The sequence below is a fragment of the Crocuta crocuta genome, unplaced genomic scaffold (genome assembly GCF_008692635.1).
Source record: "Crocuta crocuta isolate KB4526 unplaced genomic scaffold, BGI_CrCroc_1.0 scaffold3, whole genome shotgun sequence".
Taxonomy (NCBI): domain Eukaryota; kingdom Metazoa; phylum Chordata; class Mammalia; order Carnivora; family Hyaenidae; genus Crocuta; species Crocuta crocuta.
In genome coordinates, this window is record NW_027529934.1 from 8,841,615 (window position 1) to 8,866,630 (window position 25,016).

A 25,016-nucleotide genomic window follows, 5' to 3' on the forward strand; every position below is an offset into this window, starting at 1 on the left:
CTGTGAACAGAAGTATGTTCCCAAGATCCCAGCTTCCCCAGTTTGGACCCTTTCCCCTTATAAAGATAAGAGCTAATACTAACATACTACTGTGCCAAGTTTCTAGCTCATTAATTGCCTTTTACCTTCACAGCAGCCAACACTATGAAGTAGGTGGGTGCTATTATTATCATTCTTTTATCCATGCAGAAAATGGCACCTAGAGAATTAAAGGACCCAAGCTCACCCCTGCCTATAAATCCAGACTGTCTGGGTCCCAGAGTCAGAGTTTTTGTAACCTCTATCGTCACCCCACCTCCTTCACTCCTTTTCTGGGCACTCAGGGGCTCCTACTCTCTTCAACAGGAATTATTCTTGGTTTATGAAGGGCCAAATTTATGATGACCCATGGTGTCAGCTGTACTGTGTAGACTCAACAGAGAAATGATGGAGGTGGGGGCAGGTGCTGTGAGCAGGGTGGGGAAGCTCCACTCTCTGAAGTAATGTTTCTAATTGCAGCACTGGCCCCCATCTCACGCTTAGATCCCCACAGGGACTTGCAGTGATACTGAATCCCATCCTATAGCCTATTCTAGCCCCAAACCTAAGGGGCTGTACCATCTGATGTCGTGGAAACAATCCAGCCTTGGGGCATTTTCAAGTGGTTTCTATAATGAGCACTAGGAAACCCACAGGTGTGCCTAAATGAGGATTTGTATAGCTGAACATTCTTTCCCAACCCTATATTTCAGGAAGGTTGACTGCCTTCTATTTACAAAATAAGATAAAATTGTATGTGCCAGCCCAAATGAAGAGAGGTAGATTCTCTTTCATGTTTGCAAAAGATGTACCTAAGACTTTGAGAAAGTAATTTGAAACAGCAGCTTCTCAAACTCTGCCCTTTTCCATAAATTTCCTTAAATGATCGTAAAGTTCACAACTTAATTAAGACCCTTGGAAAGGCTAGTCAAAGAATAGACCCATTCAGTAACTTCATAAAAAGAGGGGGCTAAAAGTAAAATATTCCATCGTGACTTCCTGCTGGAAAAGTCAAAGCTGGTTTAGGTCACTTGTATGGGAGACGGGACCTCTGGAACATGCCATTTGTTTTACGCACTGGGACATGGGGTGGTGACAAGACTTCTCTTTTGCCCCTTGGGTGATCCATTTTCTAAAGTTTCCTCGGGGTACGTGTGTTGCTCCTATCCTAATAAATAAGAAAAGCTACACATATATGTACATATACAGATTGTGTGTGTGTGTGTGTGTGTGTGTGTGTGTGTGTAAGAAAGCTCAGATTGTTGTTTTGGCAGGAAATTGCTTACCTGGAAAATCGTGATGTGAGCGTGCTCAGGAGTGGTTCTTCCTACAACTGACCAGGCATGGCAAAGCAGTACCCTGGTTTGAGGAAGATTTCTTCTAAGACTACAGGACTCTGGGAATTGCATTTTTACCACTGCTGATGGGTCGGAGATCCAGCAGATGGTCTGGTTTCACAGAACCAACAAATAACTTGCAGACAATTCAAGAAAACAAAACAAAACACACCGCCAAGGTTTGAACACAGATCAGCGTATGGAACTGATACCCTCGTTCTTTTCTTCCAGATTGATGGGTAAGTCTGTGAGCTTCCAAAATGAAGGCTTTCATTCTGAAGCTGGCATGGTCACTTCTCTTTCACGTCTGCTCAGGGAAGTGCAAGTGCAGGGAGGGGGAAATCAACTTAGGTTGACACGTGAGAGACTTTTATTGGTCCAGTTGAGTCTGACTTTCTCTCCTGTAGCATCATGATGTAGGGGGTTGGAGTCAGCTCCAACTAATGTTGACCCAAGCCAGGGGTTGGCAAACTTTTTCTGTAAAAAGCCAGATTGTACATATTTGATGATTTATAGACCCTATAGTCTCAGTTAGTGCCTACTGAACTCTGCTGTTGTGGTGCACAAGTAGCGATGGATAAAATGTGGGGAAAGAGTTTGTGTTCTGATGGAAACTTCCCAGAAACAGCTGCTGGGTAGGATTTGGCCCACAGCCATAGTTTGCTGACTTCTGGCCTGAGCCAATCATAGCTATCCCATCCATCCTGCCGGTGATCAGGGTACCCGGGCTTAAACCAATCTGCATAAAGTACTTTCCTGGTGATAGTTACTGACAGAGATAGGCATATGACCTAAATCAGCCCAGACAGGAAGGGGAAAGATTTTTGTTTGAAGTCTGGGGGAGAAGGGTTTAATCCCCCCGCCCCCATGCCACACACACACACACACACACACACACACACACAAGGAAGTATATAATACTGCTACTAGCAACGAGTCTACAACTATGAGGGGAATCAACCTTCAGATGAAATGAACTCTGGCTGATGGAAGAGAAAGACAGAACTTGGATCCTTGATGGCATCACTGGACCCCAGGATAATTTAACCCTATTATCCACCCAGCCTCTGGATTTTGAGTTACATGAGCCTATACATTTGCCTACTGTCAACACCACTTTGAGTTGGGATTTCTATTCCTTGCAGCTAAATGCATCCTATCTCATGGAACATTTTAAAATAAATTTTTGACTTGCAAAGATTGCAAATGCTAAAAAGAGTGGACACTTGCTTCTGTAAAAGAAGCATCCATCACTAAAAATAAATGCGAAAAATAGGAAATGAAATAGCTCTTTTTAATTATCTAGATTGGCGAGTATAATAATGAAAATGATCTAAGGCCTTAGGCCTTAATGAAAAGAGTTTATCAGAAACAACAATAAATAATCACTTGTAAAATGTATAAAAAATGTACTTGTTATAAGAAGCATCTCATTTAGAAGTTTAATATTCTTTATGCCATTGTTATTATAGTTTATAGACCCCTGTTTTATATTCATTTTCGTCTCTTAGTTGTATGAATTTACAGCTTTGGTGACCTGTATAATTACTTTAATAAAATAAGGGAACTTGAGTTTTAGAACTGCTTTTCTTCCAAGCAGATTCAATCTGTATAGTATTAACTTAGTCATGTTCCTAGCATTGCTAAGGGGTAATTTAGATTAGATAATGTCCCTCAGCATATTAATACTTAAACTATGATATAGAAAGGTAAGTCACTTCAGTCTTGCAAAGATCAATACTAACCATGCATTACTCATTCATTAAAAAAGAAATTACTGAAGGCCTACTAAGAGCCAGGCACTGAGTGTTTTAGGCCTTTTTACACCAAGTCGTGACTGTCCTGAAGCTTATATTCTGGAGGGAAATACAGATAATAAACGCATATGTCTGATGTGAGGTGGTAAGAAATGGTAAGACGACACAGAAAGCAAAGTAAGAAGTAGATGCTGATTGGGCAGAGTTGGAAGATGGTATCTGATCACGGTCATTTCCAACCTCAGATGGGACTGGCTCTGAGACAGAGCACATTTCCGTATTTGAGCAACAGCAGAGGGGCCAGTTGGGGCAGAATAAATGAGATGGGTGGGACATATTGTGTATGACCTTAGAGGCCCCACAACAATGCTGGGCTTTTTTTTCTGAGAAAGAAGAGAATTGTTGAGAGTGTCACTAGCCTACAGATTCTCTGATAAACCGAAATATTCCCAGCGATACCAAGACAGCAAAACCGATGAATTCTTGCTACTCATTAAGCTGATTTATAGTCTTAACAAATAGTTGAATAGGCATTCGTTACATAAAGTGAAGGGATTAGTTCATTGTTCTTTTCCAGTACAATCATTCTACCAGGACAAGGCTTAGAAACTGTACTTCATGATCATATTGTTCCTTTGGTTCCCTGTGTGCCCAGGGAAGTGGGTTTCTGTAGCAGTTGTCTAATCCTTTCCCATAGGTAAGACAGAGTGGAGTTCTATGATTGGTCAAGTGCCACCATTATGTCTCAGAGTAGATGCTCCAAGAAATTCATTGAACAAGTAAGCAAAAGAATGAGCACAGCAAAATACTGTGAGAAAGGATTCTCTATAAAAATTATCTCAATAGGGGCCCTTGGGTGGCTCAGATGGTTGAGCATCTGGCTTCAGCTCAGGTCGTGATCTTGAGGTCCATGAGTTTGAGCCTTGCATTGGGCTCTGTGCTGACAGCTCAGAGTCTGGAGCCTGCTTCAGATTCTTCATTTCCATTGCTCTCTGCCCCTCTCAGGTTCGCACTCTCTTTCCCTCTCTCAAAAATAAACATTAAAAAAACAAAAAACAACAGTGCCCAGGGGGTGCCTGGGTGGCTCAGTTAGCTAAGCATCCTACTTCAGCTCAGGTCATGATCTCATGGTTCCTGGGTTCAAGCCCCACATCAGACTCTGTGCTGACAGCTCAGAGCCTGGAGCCTGCTTCAGATTCTGTGTGTCCCTCTCTCTCTGACCCTCCCCACTCTTGCTCTATCTCCCTTTGTCTCAAAAATAAACATTAAAAAAAATTATTTCAATAAAATAAGGCTGTCAGACTTTAATATTAAGACCGTAGCCTAGGGTCACTGAAAAAATGGATTACAAGCACTTCTCTCCCCTTTCTCATGTTATATTATTTTAAAAAGATCAAATCATAAAACCAAAATCTGCATTGTGATGACAGTTTCTGAAGATAAATTCCATTTGTAGGTGATTATAACACCTGAGTAAGTTTTCTAGCGTGTTCCGGGAAAGCAATTTAGAATACATTTTTCCTGACATTTTACAAATGCTAAGTTGTTTCTTATAAAATAGGCTTCAAATACAGCAATGTGAATACTTTGCAATAAATCAGGAAATGGAAAAAAATGTGCAACTTTACTACCTTTAGGCACAAGAAGGTGAAACTAAAAGTCAGAGCAAGGAACCTCCAGCCCATTTCCAGGCATTTAGTTTATAAGATTTTATTAATATAAAATGATATTTGCCAGTATAAATGCAGGGTCAGAAAAGTTTAGAAAACACATAAGAAAATTTTCGCTGGGTAAAACTTTAATATTCAAGCAATAAATTATTAAGTATTTACTTTCAAAAAAATTTTCCCATCAGAAGTCATTTCATCTACTATCTTAGTTACAAGTAACTGCCGTGAAGGAGGTACTTGGTGAGATGTCCGTTGAAAAAGGAGGGGCAGGGGTGCCAGCGTGTCTCAGTTGGTTAAGCATCCCACTTTGGCTCAGGTCATTATCTCACAGTATGGGAGTTCAAGCCCCGCATCGAGTTCTGTGCTGACAGCTCAGAGCCTAGAGCCTGCTTCAGATTCTGTGTCTCCCTCTCTCTGCCTCTCCCTCACTTGTGCTGTCTCTCTCTCTCAAACGTTAAAAATTTTTTTCCACAAAGGAGGAGCAGAGAAGGCCTTAGACCAGTGCCTCTAGCCACATGTGGTTATTTACATCTGAATAAAATTAAATAAATTAAAACTTAAGCTCCACATTCACAGAAACCACGTTTCAAATGCTCAATAGACACATGATTAGTGGCTATCACCCTAGGAAGCACAAATACAGAATGTTTCCATCACTGCAGAAATTTCCACTGGGCAGCACTGCCTTAGGAAGTTCAGATGGGGCAGTCAAACTGATAGAATCTTCAGAGGTGCCTGGGTGGCTCAGTGGGTTAAGCGTCTGACTTCAGCTCAGGTCATGATCTCACAGTTCATGAGTTCGAGCCCTGCGTCTGGCTCTCTGTCAGCATAGAGCCCACTTCTGACCTTCTCTCCCCCTCTCTACCCCTCCTTCACTCTCTTTCTCTCAAATAAGTAAACATTAAAAAACAAAGAATCTTTCATGGAGACAGGTAAGCAACCTACTCTTGACAAGGAATAATGGATTCTGGGAAAAGGACAGCTGATCACGCTAGGATGGCTCTCTGGGAGCACAAATGAGTTTAGAGACAAGATAGAGGGACACCTGGGTGGCTCAGTGGTTAAGCATCTGACTTCAGCTCAGGTCATGATCTCATAGTTGGTGAGGTCAAGTCCTATGTTCATGAGCATGAACCCAACTTTGGGTAAAAACATGAGCCTCTGGTGAACCCTGCTTCTCTCTCTCTCTCTCTCTCTCTCTCTTTGCTCCCTCCCTCTCTCTGTACCCCTAGTGGGATTCTCTGTCTCTCTGTCCCATGATCACTTATGTCCTCTCTCTCTCTCTCTGCTTTAAAAAAAAAAAGACAAGATAGAAACAGCAATAGTTTGTGTGGATGTTCAAGAAAGTTACAAAACTTACATACCAGGCATTATTTTCAGCTTTTATTACCTTAGAACCATAGGTAGTATTTGTTATGCATGGGGAACTTGCTTAGGCAAGAGGATTGGGCAGTTTTGGGGATGGAAGAAACTGTGCTAAAAGTAATATCCTCCAAAGATTGGTGTGGTAAGCAATGTTTTCTAAAATGATTGTAAATTACCTGGAAGACATAATACAAGGTTTAATCTTCCAGAAGGTATTTTGCTGAGGCTGGTGCTACACACCAAGTCAGTGCAGAGAAAAGAATCTTTCTGGAAAAGTTCACAAGAACTGGAATAAGCAGAAAGGTAAAATGTGAACTTCAGTGAAAACTGGTGTTCATTATCATATCTAAAGAAAAATAATCCACATCAGAACAACTACATGATGATATTGGAATTATCAAGGACAAAATCAAGAAGTCGTATAGACTGACCCTTTGCTTCCCATTTCCTGCTGATGGAGCTCCTCCCCGTAGACAGAGCAGGAGAAAGGTTTGCTTCCTCGGGATGCACGCAAGCTGGTGTGCACGGCTTGGCCAAAGAAGCTGTGTGCAGATGGCAGTGCTCTACTCCCCCTGATACCTGCACACCTCCTCTGCTAGATGCCCTGGGCAACATATAACCCAACAAGGTGCTCTGTCCAGGGCCGTCCACTCAAAACCATATGCCACCAGTGTGCAAACCATGGTCTCTCAAACGAAAGAAGTTTCACAACCTGGTCTCTCTGAACACACACATAGAATGTTGCTGGGCAACATTCTAAGGAAAGCAACCAAAATCATCACACGGGCAGGAGACTAGCTGAATCTAAAAATGGATTTTTCAGCTAAAAAGAGAAAGGGACCTATTGATCAAGCTTATAAAGTCATCAGGGCTTGGGGAATGGTTGAAATATACTCTTGTCTAGCAAGTCCTAAAGTGTTAGAACCAGGGACAATGAAGAGGTCCTTTTAATGAAATAAAGAAAGTCAATTTTATACAGATCAAGAACTTTTATACAGCTATTTAAAAGAGAGTTGGTTAACTGCATGGGTAATAATTCCATAATATGTTAATAAAAAATATGAGGATGTTTCTGATTGTTTTCCTAAACATTTAAGTTCATGTCATTGGAAGCAACCCACTTTTAAGACATCCACTGATGCCCCTATGAGATGAAGCCTAGGTCCGTGTAAGGGGATGTTGATTGGAATCAGCAAGGTACTGTATACAGTATATGTTACAGTCTACAGTAACATATACATTACACATTATCATTCTTTTCCCATTGTATTCCAGTGGGAAAATCAACATTATGGTTGACTGGTCAGACAAGATCTGGTTCTGAAAGGAAGTTCATTAAGTTAATTTTTATTAGTATAGATGTACAAAGTTAATAAGAATTCTTTAGCAAATTTCAACAGGAGAGATTATATTGCAGATAACATTGAGGCAGTTACTTCCAAGATGGGTTTTGTAATCAGGCCCTGAAGGGTCAGAAGATTTGGAAAAGCCCTGTCCTTAGAAAATATTGAATACAAGATTAAAACCCAAAATGCAAACTGGCTAAACAAAAGCCCCCAAATTTTACTCAAAAGATTTTTTTATTGAGTTGTTAATTTCAATTCCAGTAAAGTTAACATACAGTGTTATATTAGTTCCGATATACAATATACAATTCAACAATTCTATCCCAAAGAGTTTTCTACCTAGAGCTCAAGTTATATTCATGTGTGTGTTCATGTAGAATTTTTTAGCATAGATGTAATCCACGTTAAATTTACCTAAGGCACATAAAGTGTATTTGGTTCTATAGAAACAATTCTGCTAAACCAAGTAGCTATATTCTGCTTTGGCTGAGACTTTCTAAATTGCTTCCAAAAGTTATATGAATAGAGGACCCCGAGATAAAAAAAAAGTAGCAAAGGCATTAGCCACCTTAATAAAGAAATGGCAGTGAAATCTTGCTTTACTGTGTATTCATATAATAAAAAGCAGAACATTGAAATGATTGTCTAAATAACTCAGATCTAAAACATATTCATCTAAAATGGATAATTGAGGGAAATGGGTCATTTTGGTTTTAGGCTAGTGAGAACGGTCTCTGGATTTTTCAGTGATTGTTGGTAGCTCTCTCCATAACTGCAACAGTTTGACAATTCCACTTTGTAACCCAAGTCTAATCCAATCCACAGGCTTCCTGCAAAAGACGCACCCAGGAATGTTTGGGGATTTCTGTGTAACCCGGAGATAGCTACTAAACTCTGGAGCTCTTTCAGACTGCTCAAACTCTCTACACTATGCTGAAAATAATTTCCAGCTATTCTAAGGAGTTGCTAAGGTACTTCATAAAGGAGTTCTTATACCTGGATTAAGGTATCAGACCAAGAGAAAAGCATCAAGACCTGGTTGGATGATGGAAAAGGATGTTGCGTAAGAATCTGAAGTCACTGTACACTGATGAATTACAAAGGTAACATGAAAAGGAAAATGCACCCCTAATAGCCAAACCTTTATTGCTGATCTGCAGGAGAGGAGTCCTGTAGAATATAGTATATGTTATAAGGACTAGGTATTTTATTTTATTTAAAGGTCCAACTCAACTTTTTTTTTAATGGGGAAGTGTGTGTTTATTCAGTGAGAGGCTTAATTTGTTTTTGTGTTGTAGTTGAATAATTACTCTAGAGAACAGCATTGGCAGGGATTTGTGAGGGAGCCTGAGTAACCTCAAAATGCGGATAATAACAGCACCTGCTGCATAGGGCGGTGGTGACGAATGAATTCTTAAATCCCTGCAAGGCTCCTGGCACTGAGCTGGACACATGCAGAATATTCAGTATCATGGTTGGCAAAATGATTATTAGATGTTTAAAACGCGTCCAAAGTTTCCTATCTAAAGACAGAATTAGACTCTCAATGCTATGGAGTCTTTCGGACTTTATTAAAGGCAGGAAAGCTCCAGATTGATATTAAGAAGCCCGTTTAAAAACACGGTTTCCTGGACTTGTTTCTTCCTTTGGGAAAGCATGGGTGGGGATCTTGGATCGAGGGGTGCCCACCTCTCACTTCCAGCCTATTTTGTCATGCCTGCAGCCCTTGACCCTCACCGGTGCAGTCCTGGAGAGAACATTCACTGTGTGGGCTCCATCACCTCTCATCCAGCTCTGAATATGCATGGATGTACTAGAGTGGCCACAGAATTATGGGCAATGCACTTATTCTACACATCAACATTTCACAGATGAGTGGGTGGCCACATTTCAGTCTAAGAAAACACAACAGCTGGCATACCCCTAACTCTACAAAAGTTCCCAGCACCTTTCACCCTGTCATTTCTTCTATGTCTAACTCATCTGGCTCCGAGCAAGTGTCCCTCTTCTCTCTGCTCCTCGCCGTTTGTCATATTGGCAAACAAATGCTGGATTTGAATGTTTCTGTCTGTAATAACTACACCAAATACCAAAAAAGATGCAGAGGAGATCAATCTGTGTATAGCTGTTCTGTTCCCACCATACTGCCTGCCCAGGGGTACCACCAGTCAACCACAGAAAACAGGATCAACTCCCCTTAAAATGTAAAAGGCGTAGGGGTGCTTGCGTGGCTCAGTTGGTTAAGCGTCAGACTTGGGCTCAGGTCATGATCTCGCAGTTTGTGAGTTTAAGCCCCGCATCGGGCTCTGTGCTGATAGCTCAGAGCCTGGAGCTTACTTCGGATTCTGTGTCTCCCTCTCTCTGCCCCTCCCCTGCTCACACATTCTGTTTCTCTCTAAAAAAATAAACATTAAAAAAAAAGTTAAAAAGTGAAAATAATTACTGAGCTCTGGCCTGGCCTCTACTGTTCCCTGAAAAGTAGCCATGGAGACACTATATAGGTTTCTGCATAAAGTGGAAACATGCTCCTTCAGCCAGAGTGCTTGCTTCAGAGAACATGGTTTTCTGGAGTCTGGCCAACCTTAGCGAATTTACCCAGACGATCCAGGAAACACTGAACCATTTCCATTTATGGACATTTTCCTTTGTCAATTAAGAACAAAGAGGGGTTGGGTTTCTGCCCCGCCTCCAATTGCTGTGTTTTATATTTGAAATTTTTATGCAAATGCTGACATAATTAGAACTATCTGGGGGAGATTAAGGGCAAGGGAATCGCGTCCAACAGTCCTATTGCTGGCCTGTTAACAGCCAGTGCTTCAGTTTTTATCATAAGTGAGTTTGAAAGCGGGTGACATGCCAGACATTCCTTCTGAAAGTTAGCTAAGGTAATGATGGAACTCAAGGCAAAAATCAACATGTCACTTGCAATTCTATTTGGGAGGCTGGGGGTGGAGAGATGACAGTTCTGTGGAGTGATTTACACAGCACTGTAAAAGGAAAAGTCCCTTGGGTGATGACTGAGCTGCAAATAGACAATGGACCTAGGGGACTTCCAGGGCCACGCCCCCAAGAAATGCCCCAGTACCTTTCCATCTCTGCAACGGGAGACCTTCTGCCTAGAGCATCATCCCCACTGATCAGAGGCCATACTCTAGATGATCGTGGCAATTTGGGGGACGATATGATGAAACTCCAAGTGCTTACTTCTAGAACAAAAGTCCAACGGGAGTTTGAAATTTGTGCCCCCAAAGCAAACGTTTCAGAACGTCATCTCTGATCTTTTGAAATTTGCCCAAACAGGCATGTTTCCAGAAGACAAGTCCTCCTGCAATTCCTGGGTAGTGTTTCTACCTGAAGCTCTTCAGAGCATATGAGAACCAGCAGAGTGTTAGGGCTGGACTCTGCTGTGGCTTTGTTACAACTTGTGCGGACGGTGGTATATTTCTAGTCCTGAGTCTGAATTTGCACATTTGAGCTTAACATCTTATTTATCATATAGATTTTGTGAACTTTTTCTTACTTCATATCAATTTTTATGCCAATACCATTTTTATTGAGGTATAATTTATACACAATCAAATTTACCTATTTTACAGGTACAATTTGATTACTTTTGATTATTATATTTCAAAATATTTCTTTTATCTTCCACAATGAGCCTCATGTCCCATTGCAGTCAATTTCCTACCCCGCCAACCAGATATGTTCTTTCCTTGTAGTTTCACCTTTTCTAAGATTTCATATAAATGGAATTATATACAATTTGGTCTTTTGTTGTCTGGCTTCTTTCACCTAGCACAGTGCCTTGAGATTCATCCATGTTCTATATGTGTCAGTGGTTCATTCCTCTTTATTGCTGAGTAGTATTCTAGTGATTTTCATCTGGATTTGGAAAAGAAAGAATTATTTGGGTCATATGGAAAAGTAAATAGACTTTCATTGCCTTTTTGAAAATCATGTGTTGCCAGAGGTTAATCGTAAGAATTATTTAAATCCATCCTACCTTTAATTTTCCCTGAAATATAAGACCTTCCTACCTCTTATTTAAAATGAAGTTCTAGGGGCACCTGGGTGGCTTAGTCGGTTAAGTGTCCGACTTTTGCTTAGGTCGTGATCTCGCAGTTCGTGGGTTCGAGCCCCGCGTCGGGCTCTGTGCTGACTGCCAGCTCAGAGACTGGAGCCTATTTCAGAATCTGTATCTCCATCTCTCTCTGACCCTCCCCTGCTCACGCTGTCTCTCTCTCTCTCCTAGAAATAAATATAAAAAAAATAAAATAAAATCAAAAGTAATTTAAAAAAAATAAATAAAATAAAATAAAATGAAGTTCTAGTGGCACCTGGGTGGCTCAATCAGTTGAGCACCTGACTCGATTTGGGCTCAGATCATGATCACAGGTTCATGGGGTCGAGTCCTGCATAGGGCTCCAGGCTGAGTGTGGAGCCCGCTTAAGATTCTCTTTTTTGAGATATGTAGCAAAACTACAAATTAACAACTCCCAAGTAAATGTTGGAAATCTGGATAGGAACCTGGCTTAGACCAAGAGTGCCACAGAAGTTTAAAATTACTGTTGAATAGGGGCGCGTGGGTGGCTCAGTCGGTTAAGCTTCTGACTTTGCCTCAGGTCGTGATCTCACAGTTTGTGGGTTCAAGCCCAAAGTCAGGCTCTGTGCTGACAGCTCAGAGCCTGGAGCCTGCTTCAGATCTGTGTCTCCCTTTCTCTTTCTGCCCCTCCCCCACTCTCTCTCTCTCTCAAAAATAAACATTAAAAAAATTTTTTAAATTACTATTAAATAGTCAATTAGTAGAAGGGTTGAAGCAAAAAACCTCATGCTTTCTTATATGGTATTTGTTAGTAATTACAGTAAAGGAAAACTGATGGTGCTTAGTGATAATAATAGCAACAACTATTATTTTTTTTATTACAGTTTATTGTCAAATTAGTTTCCACATAACACCCAGTGCTCATCCCCACGAGTGCCCTCCTCCATGCCCATCCCCCCTCCCCCCCACATCCATCAGTCCTCAGTTTTTGTCAGCATTCAAGAGTCTCTCATGGTTTGCCCCTCTCCCTTTCCCCCACCATTTCCCCCCTTCTTCTCCCCCTTGTTCCTCAGCAACAACTATTATTATTATAGCTTACCTATATCGTGCATATTATATGTCTGATACTTCTCTGAGCACTAGATAGACCATTTAATTTTCCCAGCATCCCTACCAGGTAACTTCTATTATCATCCCTATTTTACAGATGAGGAAGCTGAAGCTTAGAGAAAACTAAATAAACTCCCTTGATGAGAGGTGAAGCCAGGATTTGGCCCTGGGAATCTGCTTCAGAACCTGGACTTTTGACCAGTAGAGCACTACAGGAAAATCCTCAGATTGGCAAAGGGTGGTCAATATGGTCTCTGAGCAAGGTAGGAGATTAAGCCAGAGCAGAGGTCTTAAGGCTGAGCCAGACAGGTTGTTGAGATGTGTGAAGAGACCAGAATAAGGCAATGAAAAGGGATAGGAATGGAGAAACTGTGAAGAGCACAGTTCACATAAAAGAGGCTGCTGGTTGGCCTGGTGCCCAGGGCTCTGCTGCCCATTTTCTACTCCAGGGGACCTCTGGGGGTCCTTTCAGAGCTCACACGTTAGGAAGATCAGAAATGCTTATTCAGAGTCATTGTGACTTGGTTATCAACGTGGGCCAATCTGGTTGGGTTGTAATGGATGTTGATGAACAGCCATTGGCTGCATATTGACTTAATTCAGTACTGTGAATTTGTCTTCTTTTATGGGGCTTTTAAATCTGACCTATAAACTCTGGAACTAAATCGCCTAGCCTTGAAACTTGGCTTTGCCACTTACTGAGCAGTGTGACTTTGAGCATGCTACTTGACCTTTCTATGCCTCTGTTTTCTCATCTGTCAAATGGGAAATTAACAGTACCCCTATCCCATAGCATTGTTTCCAAGATCAAAGTGTTGTTCTGTATAACGGATTTACACCAGCGGTTACAAATGGTAGGTACTGTATAGATGTTAGCTATTATTTCTATCATTATCCAAAAGTGATGGTAGATGAATATATCTGTTTCAACTTTTGAGACATAATAAACTCTAATCATCTGTACTAAAGTGAAATTTACCTTCAAGCCTTTATTTTGCAGGGCTCTGTGTTCCTGTTCTTGCAGGATTGTGGAGGATTGCACAACACTGATGGATATAAGTACATGGATCAAGGACTCGGGAACAGAATTTCAGCCTCTACAATATACTAGTTACTAGACAGAAAAACCTAGACAGTTACTGGTCTCCAGGAACTGAAACTAGCGGTAATTGGACACTATGAGTTTAGAGAGTGAAGAATCTTTGTGTTGTTTGCGTGAATCCTGAAGAATGGATGAGAAGAGAAGAAGCTTGGGATGAGAACATTGGAGATTCCTTTCTATTTGTCATTTTTTGTTGTTGTTGTTGCTGGAGACTTTAGAGTAGATGGTAGCCAGTGGGCAGTAAACTGTCTCCCTCTGTGGTTCTTTGGTGCTGTATTCAGATCCTGATTATTCCCCAACACCTACCTAGTTCATGGTCCACGTTTTGTACATACCCCTCCCAAGCTATCCCAGCCAACTGGTCTCACTTAGATGCGTACACTGAAATTCTTACACCTTTTGACAATCAGTTACCACATTGTATTGTTTGTTGCCTTAGGTTATCATCTATAGAACTATCTAGAGAACATTCATTCCTTTAGTCAGTGCACAACATTCATCAGGGGCCCTTGAAGGGCTTGATGATGAAAGGTGGGGGTGGCTGTTTTGGACAGATTGGATATATCCAGAGTACCTACAAATCTCCGGTAATTTTTAAATCCTAGTAGGAACCAAAACTTTCTGTTTGACAGAGGTCTCTCTGAATGATTGCCACCAGCCTCCTTAGCAATAGGAACGATATACCAGGATTTGCAGGTTCCTGGATATCAATCCCCTCACCTTATACAATGGACTTGGATGACTCTCACCTTGAGACTCAGCAAACATTTTCTGTGGGCCCACAGAGAACGGTATGAGAAAAATGCTCTAAGATGTAAAAGGAATATGAAATCTGGGTTCTCCTCTTTCTTCAGTTCAGCAGAACATTCATTGAGCACTGACAGTGCACCGGCGACTGCACGACTTGTTAGGGATCTAGAGGGATGCCTAGCCTTGATAGGGAGACCAACTGGTCAACAGGTGACTTAATGGGTGGCCAGCCCAGGTGATCAGGAAGTTAGGGGGCCCAGGAGAGGAGCCCTGGGTCCAGCCCGGTGATGGGGAGGGAAGGAATGAAGTGCGAGCAGAGTAGGCAGGCTGGGGGAAGCCTGCTGTACTTCANCTCTTAATGATGCCGGTTTTCCTTGATGTCTTTTAGACTGGAGCTGGTCAGGGCTGCTGGCTCTGAGTCTGCGCCCTCCAGCCCGGGTCTCCCGGTACAGGGAAGGGCCAGGCTGCCGTCTACCTGCGAATTCTGCCGCGGACCACCCCGGGAGAGAAGGAGGGCTGTGGGGGAAGCGGGCGCATTCCTCCGCCAGGATCCCTGGGCCGCAGCCCCGGCACCACGCCCTTGGCCCCGGCCAGGTGCGCACCCCTCTCGCAGCGACGGCGGGGGGAGCGCGGCGGCGGCGGGGGGGAGCGCTCGCGCAGCGCGGTGTGTGTTTGTCTGGCTGCCGAGGGCTGGGTCCTCCTTATTCACAGGTGAGTCACACCCTGAAACACAGGCTCTCTTCCTGTCAGGACTGAGTCAGGTAGAAGAGTCGATAAAACCACCTGATCAAGGAAAAGGCAGGCAGAGCGGAGCGCAGAGCGAAAAGCAGCCTCCGCAGGTGCGGGCGGCGACCCCGGTGCGGCCATGCGCGCTCTCCGGCTGTGCGGCTGCCTGGCTGTCGCGCTGCTCCTGCACGCCGCCCGGGCCACCTCCAGGAGGGAAGGTGAGTCGGCCCCCCGCAGGGAACGTCGCGGCCCGGGCCTTGCCCTGCACACTGTGACGGCCGAGCCCACCTCCGAGGATTCCCGCTGTGTCGAGAACTTCTTTAAGGCTCCCTCCTCCTCCCCAGGCTGGGGCTTCTCCAGAGATGGGGTTTCACATAAGACTCATGCTCTAGACGGCTGACTGAGTTTAAAATGGGAAGCTAGTAGGTGGTGCCAAATCTGGATTTTCCTTGCTTGCAAAATGTGCCTTCTTGGTTTCCTTTTGGATCAGTGGGCCCCTGTTTGATCAGGAATATGCTGGCATACAAATTCTTTTCCCATCATGTGTTTTCGTTGACGGGATTTTGGTGGGAACGTTATCTGGGAGTGTGAACACCACAAAGTTTGAGAAAGACCCTCTCTAATAATCCTTCTGGAATTCTCATTTCGTCTTTGGGATGGAAACTGAGCCTTAGGAGTCTTAGCAACGCTTTATTTTGCACAACGTTACTTCTGATAGTATTCTCACGCAATATTCATTTAATGGGCATTTACTGGGCGCCTAGGTCATAGATCGTTTGATCTTATCTAGGGCATCCAAGGGCTGTTATAGCCTGAGAAGTTCAAGTCGCTCACGTAAACAAAACTTGCTGAGAACCTAGCAACTGTTTGCTATAAGCATGTGTCAGTTATGACAACACATAACGGGCGTTTTCCCGGTCACTTGGTTTTACCGAGGATATTCGCTTGCTTAATTAGCCTGAATTTTCATGTTTAGATTCCTCCCTGCCCCTGATGGCAATTCAGTAATCATTTCACTAGGTCCAAGAGTCATTTTCACATATGTGAGTGTGTGAACATGAGACAATGTTCACGAACACACCGAGTTATCTTATACATTCCATAAATCGCTGGCCTGAATTCAATTTGAGTGGCATGGATACTTCAGCATGTGTTTGAATGTACTGATACAGTCCTTCTTTTCTTTTCTTTTCCTAAAATAGTCTTGAAATTTACTTCCAACCCATCATCCTTGATTACCATTTTAAAAGCCATTAATGACAATAATCATGTAGGTTAGGTTCCCTTAGAGTTAACTTAGGATGTTTCTCACTAAAGGTAAGGAGGGGAGCCTGGGTGGCTCAGTCGGTTAAGCATCCGTCTTCGGCTCAGGTCATAATCTCATGGTTTGTGGGTTCGAGCCCTGCGTCAGGCTCTGTGCTGGCAGCTGGCTCAGAGCCTGGATCATGTTTCAGATTCTGTGTCTCCCTCTCTCTCTGACCCTCCCCTTCTCATGCTGTCTCTCTCAGAAATAATTTTTAAGAGTGTTAAAAAAAAAACTAAAATAAAGAAAAATATTTAAAAATAAATAAAAGTAAGGAGAGTCTCTGAATATTAGAATTCAAAGGGACTGCTTACGGACTAACTACTATGTCCCTTGGCTTAAAATATGAAAACATGGGAACGGATTTGCACAAAGCTGTACAACCAGCTATTGGCAGAGACACATCTGGCACTTGATCTGGGAGTTCCTAAGCTGGAGCTTTGGGGACCACACTGTAAAGTAATAAGGGAGCAAGTACATAGGTTTTATACAATGGGGAATTTTTGAAGCATTTTTCCCATTGGCCATTATTTGAGTGTATGAATGTTGTGTTAGCATTGGGTAACAGAAATAAATATGTAGGATTTTTATCAACTGTTAAATAAAATCAGACTCAAGAGAATAGATCTTGGATCCTGCTTCTCAAGGACAAACTGAGCAGTCCATCTAGACCAGTAAGTCAGAAGCTGTGTTCAGTTTCATTTCTAGACTGTCCCCTTCCTTGGCGATAGGTTGCTTAAGACATTAGACTCCCTCCTCAAAGGGCTTCATTTTGGGGTTCAATGAGTGTGAAAAGTTTCGCGTTAGGTTAGAGCACCCATGCTTCTCTGGTTCACGGGATGCAGTAGAAGTTGGACTAAAACATGGGGCTGGCCACTTCCCAGAGTGACCTGCATCTGTGCGCCCTGTGGGCTGCACCTGTGGGATCCTAAAGCCATGACATTGCTTCCTGGCTGTTCCCTTGAAGATGAAATTATGGTGTTAGAGGTCATCAGTGAGAATTTCAGGGTTGGTCTCAGTGAAAGCACAGGTTTTAGAGTCAGCCTGACCTGGCTTCAAATTTTGGCTACTCACTCACTAGCTTATTATTAGTAACCATTTGGGCTCCTCAGCTTCTTGGACTCTTCTTCTTTGCCCGTTAAATGGGAACAGTCGTACGGTGCAACCTTGCAGAGTTGTTGGGAGGAGGAGAAATTCTTGTAAAGTGCTTTAAAATGCCTGGAACCACATTTCTTTAAAAACTCTGAAGCCAACAGTCGAGGCATAAATAGTGAACTTGGATGCACAGAAATTGCTAAGCCAGGACTTCCCTTCAGGAGCTAACAGTGGGTGTGAGAGAATCACAGTTCACATGGATCACATCATTGGGAAATGGGCAAGAAGCGGGTAAGAGTGAGACTAGAAATGTAGCCAAGAACCTGTTGGGAAGAGCCTTATGTGCCAGGCTGCAGTTAGGATGGTGCCTCATAGGTAAAGAAGAGTTGCAGATGGTTTATAAGCAGGGGTGAGCATGGCCAGAGTCACGTTTTAACAAGGTCACTCACTGAAGGCCTTAGACATTGCAGTTGAGCAAGGAGAAGGCAATAAATGGCCATTGCAAGAATCCAAATGAGAGATGATGAAGGCTTTCATTGCGGTGGTGGGAATAGCAAAGTAGAAACAGATTACAGAGACATTTGGAAGGTGAAGTTGAAAGAATTTGGTGATCCAATGAGTGTGTGTTAGGGATATAAATAAGGAATGTCATGAGAAATAAGCAAGAATCCGAGATGGGTCCAAGGCTTCAGGTGAGTGTGATTGGTTAGACAGTGCTGCCATTAAAGGAAATGAGAACTCTTAAGAGAAGGATCAGATTTGGAAGCAAAGTTGGGTAGTGGATGAAGAGGAAGGAATGAGTTCCTATGGGGACCTGTTGAATCAGAGATGCAAGTGGACATGTCCAAGAGTCTTAGTGAATAGCTGGAAGTATGATCTTGAAGTTGAGAAGAACAGTTTAAAATATAAAATGGTGAGCCCAAAGGTAGAGAGCAAAGCCTTGACAATAAAGATTACCTGGGGCACAGAGGTAAGAGAAACCTCAACACTTACCAAGGAGATGGAAGAACAATGAAGGAGAATAGGGAAGACTGAGCCTTGAGGATAGAGGAGAACATTATCAAAGAAGACTGTTTTGCTAGCCAAAGGAAGATCTACAACAATGTAGGTGTGGTATTCAGATATAAAAATGTAAATATACAAAGAATGAGGATCAACAGGATACTGTTGGGTTCAGCCATCAGTTACATTTTGAAGCAATCATTCTAGAATGATGAGCTCAGAATCCAAGAGGAGTGTAGAAACTAATCTGGTTTCTCCCATGGCCTGATACTGGGAGAGAGGTGCTGTGGATAGTGGAAGAGGCCCCTGGAAAGTTTTATACTTTCTTGGATTCTGTTACTTAAACTGTGGAAATGGTACAGCATCATGCATACAGGTGCAGGCCTGGGTTCAAATCCTAGATCCATCATTTCCCAATTTTGGGGTTTAGGCAAGCTACCTCCGCTGTTACAGTTTCCTGATCTCTAAGATGAGGAAAATTGTTGTGATCGTTAAATACTAAAACACTCTGCACAGTGCCTAGTAAGGACTATGTATTCCATGTTGTTGTGATATAACTAAGTCTCCTGCCAGTGCTGACTGTCAATATACAGCCTTCCAAGTTTTAAGTGGTGAACTTTTTGAAGAGGTTCCTTTCATGAGCTCAAGAAAGGCAATGAGGAGCCCTTCTGCTTAGGCTGAAATGAACCCCAAGCTTTACCCAATGAAACAAATAGAATTCCTGACAAGGGACTCAGAGCAGATTGGAATTTCAAGATTAGAGGTCATGCCATTTCTTACCCTTGCTTTTTGGCAAACACCAGATCTCATCACATACAGATTCAGCAAGTCTGTTGCTCTCTAGAACATGCTCAAAATATATGATGAGCCCGGGGCACCTGGGTGGCTTAGTCGGTTAAGCGTCCGACTTTCACTTAGGTCATGATCTCGCNAGAATCTCCCCAACCCCCAACAAAAAAAAGGGTTTGGCCAACTTGATTATGAAAACGTTTAGCAGTGCAGATGCAGTGGTCACAGGTCTTTTTATGCCTAATTTAGCACATTAATTCACAAACCTATTTAAAGTCACACAATTAATAACTTACAAATATTAATATATAAATTCACATTTTATGAATTACATTCAAACTCCCCTTTAGCAGCTAACAGAACTCTAATACAGTTTCTTCTTCGCTTGACTTGAGATATAGCTCTATTTGTTTCTGCTTTTCATGCAGTCATTGGAAAATACATCATTCTCAAAATGTCTAAAATATTTAAAGATTATCCTTCAATGCATCTTTTAATCTTCACCGCATAATCATCTTAAAAGGCTTATTTATGACAATTTTCAGCACGCACAATTGTGAGATAATGAACAATTATGAGGGTTGTGTTCAATAGCCTGGCCTCTTTCTTACTGATAAGTATCCAACGCATTGAGTGACATTTCAAATTAACATGTCTTCCCCAAATATTATTTTAAAATTAAAAGTAATTGAGAAAGTGCCCTATACTAAAAGATTTTGAAAAGACTTAAAAGTGACTTTTTTCCCCTGGAAAAATAACCCCCCCTCCACCTTATTATATTCAAGTATGTGCAATAAATAGGACCATAGATTTGAATTGGAGTGTAAGCTGGAAATTCCTATAAAGACTTAAATTCTGGTGTCCTGAATGGGGGGCAGCCGTTGGTTTAGCTCCACTGGCCCAAGAAGCTGAGGAGAAATGTTGGTTTGGATCAATGTTTATGGGAAAGTCAGGAGCATGAAATTGAGTCGTTGAGGCAATCTTGGGAAAACTTTACCCATTTAAGCTGTTTAGTGGCTCAACTATATAGTTTGGTTTTTGTTTTGTTTTGGCTAGAGAAATTTCCAAGAACAAGACTTGAATCATTTATTACAGACCAGTGTAGAAATAGGAGGGCCACGGATTCTGGATACTCTAATTTAGTCCTAGCAGATTACTGAGTCATTCCTGGGCCATGTTCTAATATAACCCCCAAGAACATGATGTAATATTTGAGTTATGTTCAAAGCCAAAAGCTAAGTCTTTTCTGTGTCTGTGGGTGACTGTATACCTGTATATATGCCTGCCCAACAGTCATGTGCTTCCTTATGTCACGGTTAGGAAAGAAGAAAAGAATGGTTCTTCTGGCACTGATCAACATAAGGGCTCTAGTCTTTCCTTTCTAGTCTCCCATCAGAGGAAGGGTGGAGAGCAATTGGGTAAAGGTATATGTATCCTGGACTTCTTCAGGCTTGGTGACCATTTACAGAATTCCAGCTGTTTCGTTTCCAGATTTTTTTTATTTTGTGAATATTCACATTCTAGAAAAAATTAAATCACAGCCAAATCATTTCCCACACTGATTTAAACATTGGAAAAGTTTTTCACATCTTTAGCTGCACTTATGTGGGGCATTTCTTACAAAAATTTCTGCACCTTTCCCCACTCTTCACTTATTACAGCATCACGGTATTTTTTATTAAATTTTTAATGTTTATTTTTTGAGAGAGAGAGAAAGAACATGAGGAAGGCAGAGGCAGAAGGAGACACAGATTCAGAAGCAGGCTTCAGGCTCTGAGCTGTCAGCACAGAGCCCAATGCGGGGCTCGAACCCACCAACTACAAGATCATGACCTGAGCCGAAATCATATGCTCAACTGCTCAACTGACTGAGCCACCCAGGCACCCCAGCCTCATGGTATTTAAATGAGAATGGTCCTTAGAGGTTCTCTACAAAAGCCTCTCATTTTGTAGATGAGGAAAATGATATCCAGGTTGCAGGCAAAGGAACTGAATTGTCACAGTAAGTTATAGTAGAGCTGGGTTATAACATATGTAATCCTCCTTCATAGATTGGAAAATTAAGGCACAGAAAAGTGATTGCCTTGACCAGAGCCATGCACTTAGTAACAGGACCAGATTTCAGTTGCTAGTTTAATATTCTTTAACAAGATAGCTTCTTGGCTTATTTCTAATTTTTATTAAAAATTTTCATTTACATTAATTTTCACACCTGGTGGAATCTTGATCTATTATAAGATCATCTCTATGGCTCTAGTAGGGGCATCTGTGTCCTGTCTTTTTTCAAGTCTCTATTTGTATATGTGACTCATTATAGTGGCCTTTCTTTTTAAAAATGTCTGAGGGGCGCCCGGGATGGCTCAGTTGGTTAAATGTCTGACTTCGGCTCAGGTCATGATCTCACGGTTCGTGGGTTTGAGCCCCGCGTCGGGCTCTGTGCTGACAGCTCAGAGCCTGGAGCCTGCTTCGGATTCTGAGTCTCCCTCTCTCTCTCTGACACTCCCCTGCTCACGCTGCCTGTCTCTTTCTCAGAAATAAGCAAAACATTAAAAATGTCTGAGACCCACAGGTTAAAACCAAGCACGAACTCTAGTTTGTGGGGCATTGACAAGAGAACAGATTTTAAATGACTAAATTTTCTCTTTCTTTTTTTTTTTGTTCATCTCTGTTGTCAGATTTTTCATGCAGCTTGGAATTGACTAGGTGGCTCAGTTTAAAAAAAAATAGGACAGTTGAGGGACAGGGATAAGCCTTTTTGTTTTACCATTGTTCTTCAATGACTGTTGACATTATGATTCTTTAAAAAAAATTTTTAACATTTATTCATTTTTGAGAGACCGACACAGCGTGAGTGGGGGAGGGGCAGAGAGAGAGGGAGACACAGATCTAAATCTGAGCTGTCAGCCCAGAGTCTGACGTGGGGCTCGAACCCATGGACCGCAAGATCATGACCTGAGCTGAAATCTGACACTTAACCGACTGAGCCACCCAGGCGCCCTGATGTTATGATTCTATACATGCATATTTGTGTCCAGAGGCTATTTTTTTTCTCCCTGTTGGGGCCCACTGGTAGAAGTTTGAGAGTCTTTCAGGATCAGGACAGTTTCATGGCCAGAATGTTGTAAGCAATGCACATACTTACTATTTCAAAACATCATCCATTTTGCTTTTGGTAAAAGGGGATTCTGAATGTTGAAAGATCATTTCTCATAGCAGATAGACTGGTCTACTTTGGAAGCGCACTGGGTCCAACAGTAACGTAAAGCTTCTGCTCTTGCCTCATGGGGGTGGGGGTAGGGGGGTGTTGTCCATGGTAGGAGCGGACATTCCCGTGCGGAGGCCACAGCTGACCTGCCATGAGAAATGACAGTGCAGCAGCAGCACATTTGTTCAGCTGAGATACAAGACACATTGCACCTACTCCCTAGTGGAAGCTTCCTGGCCCAATCTCTTCTTGCAGTTTTTGTTACCTCTTTTGATGGATATATAAAAAATAGTTGGTCCCCTAAAAGATGTTAACTTAATTCATTCTTCTGACATTAAGCAGTATAGTTTTGATTTACTGTTTTCAGATGGGTTGTTTTTTTTTTCAGAAAAGAATCTCTAAGGAAGATTCTATAAATGTACTCTATACATATTTTCCCAACATTGGAAACGCACATGAATTACCTACCATTTGGTTCTTTTGTCAAAACTGAGAACTGCAATGGTGCCCAGTAAGCATGCCCATACCTAACTGAGTTTATCGTCGTGAAGGATGTATGGACAGAAAAAAGAAATCTATGGCTACTTTCCTTGTACAAAAGTATATTGTTCATGAAAGCAATGCAAGGTTTAAAAAGGGAATTATTTGGTAACTTGTTTTTAAGGAGCCAACAAATTGAAATGATTGAAAAACCATATTTAATGTTTTGTAACTGAAAAAGCATTTCAGTACAAATCAGAATTTCCTTTTTAGCTTTTCTTTACCCAGACTTCTTACACCCAAGTTTTTCTTTCTTTTTTTGGGGGGGGGGTTCTCATTGCTTCAGGTGCCACCCTAGCTATCCTTAACACTCTTCTTTATTTCAGTTGCTTCTTAAAAGGGTATAGGATACCTTTTGTCGAGCCATGTAGAAAATGCTCAATGAATACCATACTCTTTGAAGTTAGTCAAGCAGGGTTTACATATTGAAATGCTTTTCTTTATTGATGATTTCTTAGAAATACAGTAATTGCGATTTCTGTGGGCACAGGAGTGTGGGTTTACAGAGGGGTATTGGATATTTGCATGTGGAATTTTTCCCATGCATATTCACTGAGCCTCCGTCCCAAGGCTGACACTCGTGGTCTCAGAGTAGAGCCCTTATAGGTGTCAGGTGTAAGAAAAGGGGAGTCTCTTCTATATCCCGTGTCCTAATCTCTTCCCTTTCACCTTTGAACTCACCCGGACTGAGCCTTCTCCCGGACCCCGAACTCCTTTGCTAGTTAGATGAAAATTGGTGTCTGCAACCTCGCTATTGGCTGGGACGTTCTTTCCTTCTCCCTGGGCCCTGTCCAAGGATTAGGGGAAGACATCTCCAGGTGTGGTCTCCTGGTGTACGCCTTACCAGGCAGAGTATCTGTAGTCCACGTGCGCCGTTTCCAAGTCTAGGTTGTAATGTAATATGCTCTTAGTGAAACTAGGTGACTCCTGTTAAGCCATCATCATTCCAAATTAAAAAAATTTTTTTTAATGATTTATCTATTTCTGAAAGAGAGAGAGAGCGTGCACATGAGTGTGAGCAGGGGAGGGTCAGAGAGAGAGGGAGACGTAGAATCTGAAGCAGTCTCCAGGCTCTGAGCTAGCTGTCAGCATTGAGCCCGACGTGGGGCTCGAACCCACGAACCGTGAGATCATGACCTGAGCTGAAGTCGGATGCCTAACCAACTGAGCTACCCAGGCACCCCAAGCCATCATCATTCCAAAGGAAAATGTGGTGACCTGAGTTTCATGGACTCTTGATGACTTTGGACTATTAAGAGTTCAAAAGATTGGTCCATAATTCTAACATCCCAAATTGCCCATGTGATTAGGACACCGACCTCTGTTGTTCCCCTCCCTAGGGCACTTCTTGGTGCAGACTTACTCACACCTGCTTGGGCATTTACACATCCCTGAGAAGCAAACGAGTCAGGCAGGATATACATCAGTGGTTCTGGCTCTGTTGGCTTAAAAGGCAGCTATGAAAAATATGAGAGAGAAAAAACTGAGTTCAGTTAAAAGACTCTTAGTGAGGGAAGTGCCATTTCAGTTTTTAATTAGAAAACATATTGTGACAGGCCTTAAGAAGATAAAACTAGAAGCAGACATTCACACATTAAACTACAACATTTCAAGATCAGTTTAAATGAAGAAGTGTTCAGACTTTGTTTTAAAGTACTCACCCAACCTGAGAAACATTAAATCTTGGAAAGAAAAATCTCATGTAGGAGGTTTTAAAACTAGAAAACACTTAAGAACATTTTCATCATCTAGAAGTACAAGATGGTAAAATACATGGTCATGTGGAGCATCTCAAGTTTTGAGACTTTGATTGTTGTAAGATGATAGCTACCAGTGCCTTTAGGATCTACCTCACTGAT

At 42.1% G+C, this 25,016-nt stretch overlaps 1 protein-coding gene across 1 annotated transcript in view; it reads left to right on the plus strand.

Annotated features, from left to right (window-relative positions):
* Positions 1–15,267: 15,267 nt before the first annotated feature.
* The window catches only part of LAMC2 (laminin subunit gamma 2), a 56,964-nt gene continuing 47,215 nt past the window's right edge, over positions 15,268–25,016 (plus strand). Inside the window, exon 1 of the mRNA XM_077763242.1 lies at positions 15,268–15,441. Within this exon, the coding sequence (XP_077619368.1) occupies positions 15,363–15,441 (79 nt within the window). The 5' untranslated portion in view covers positions 15,268–15,362. The remainder of the gene's footprint in view (positions 15,442–25,016) is intronic.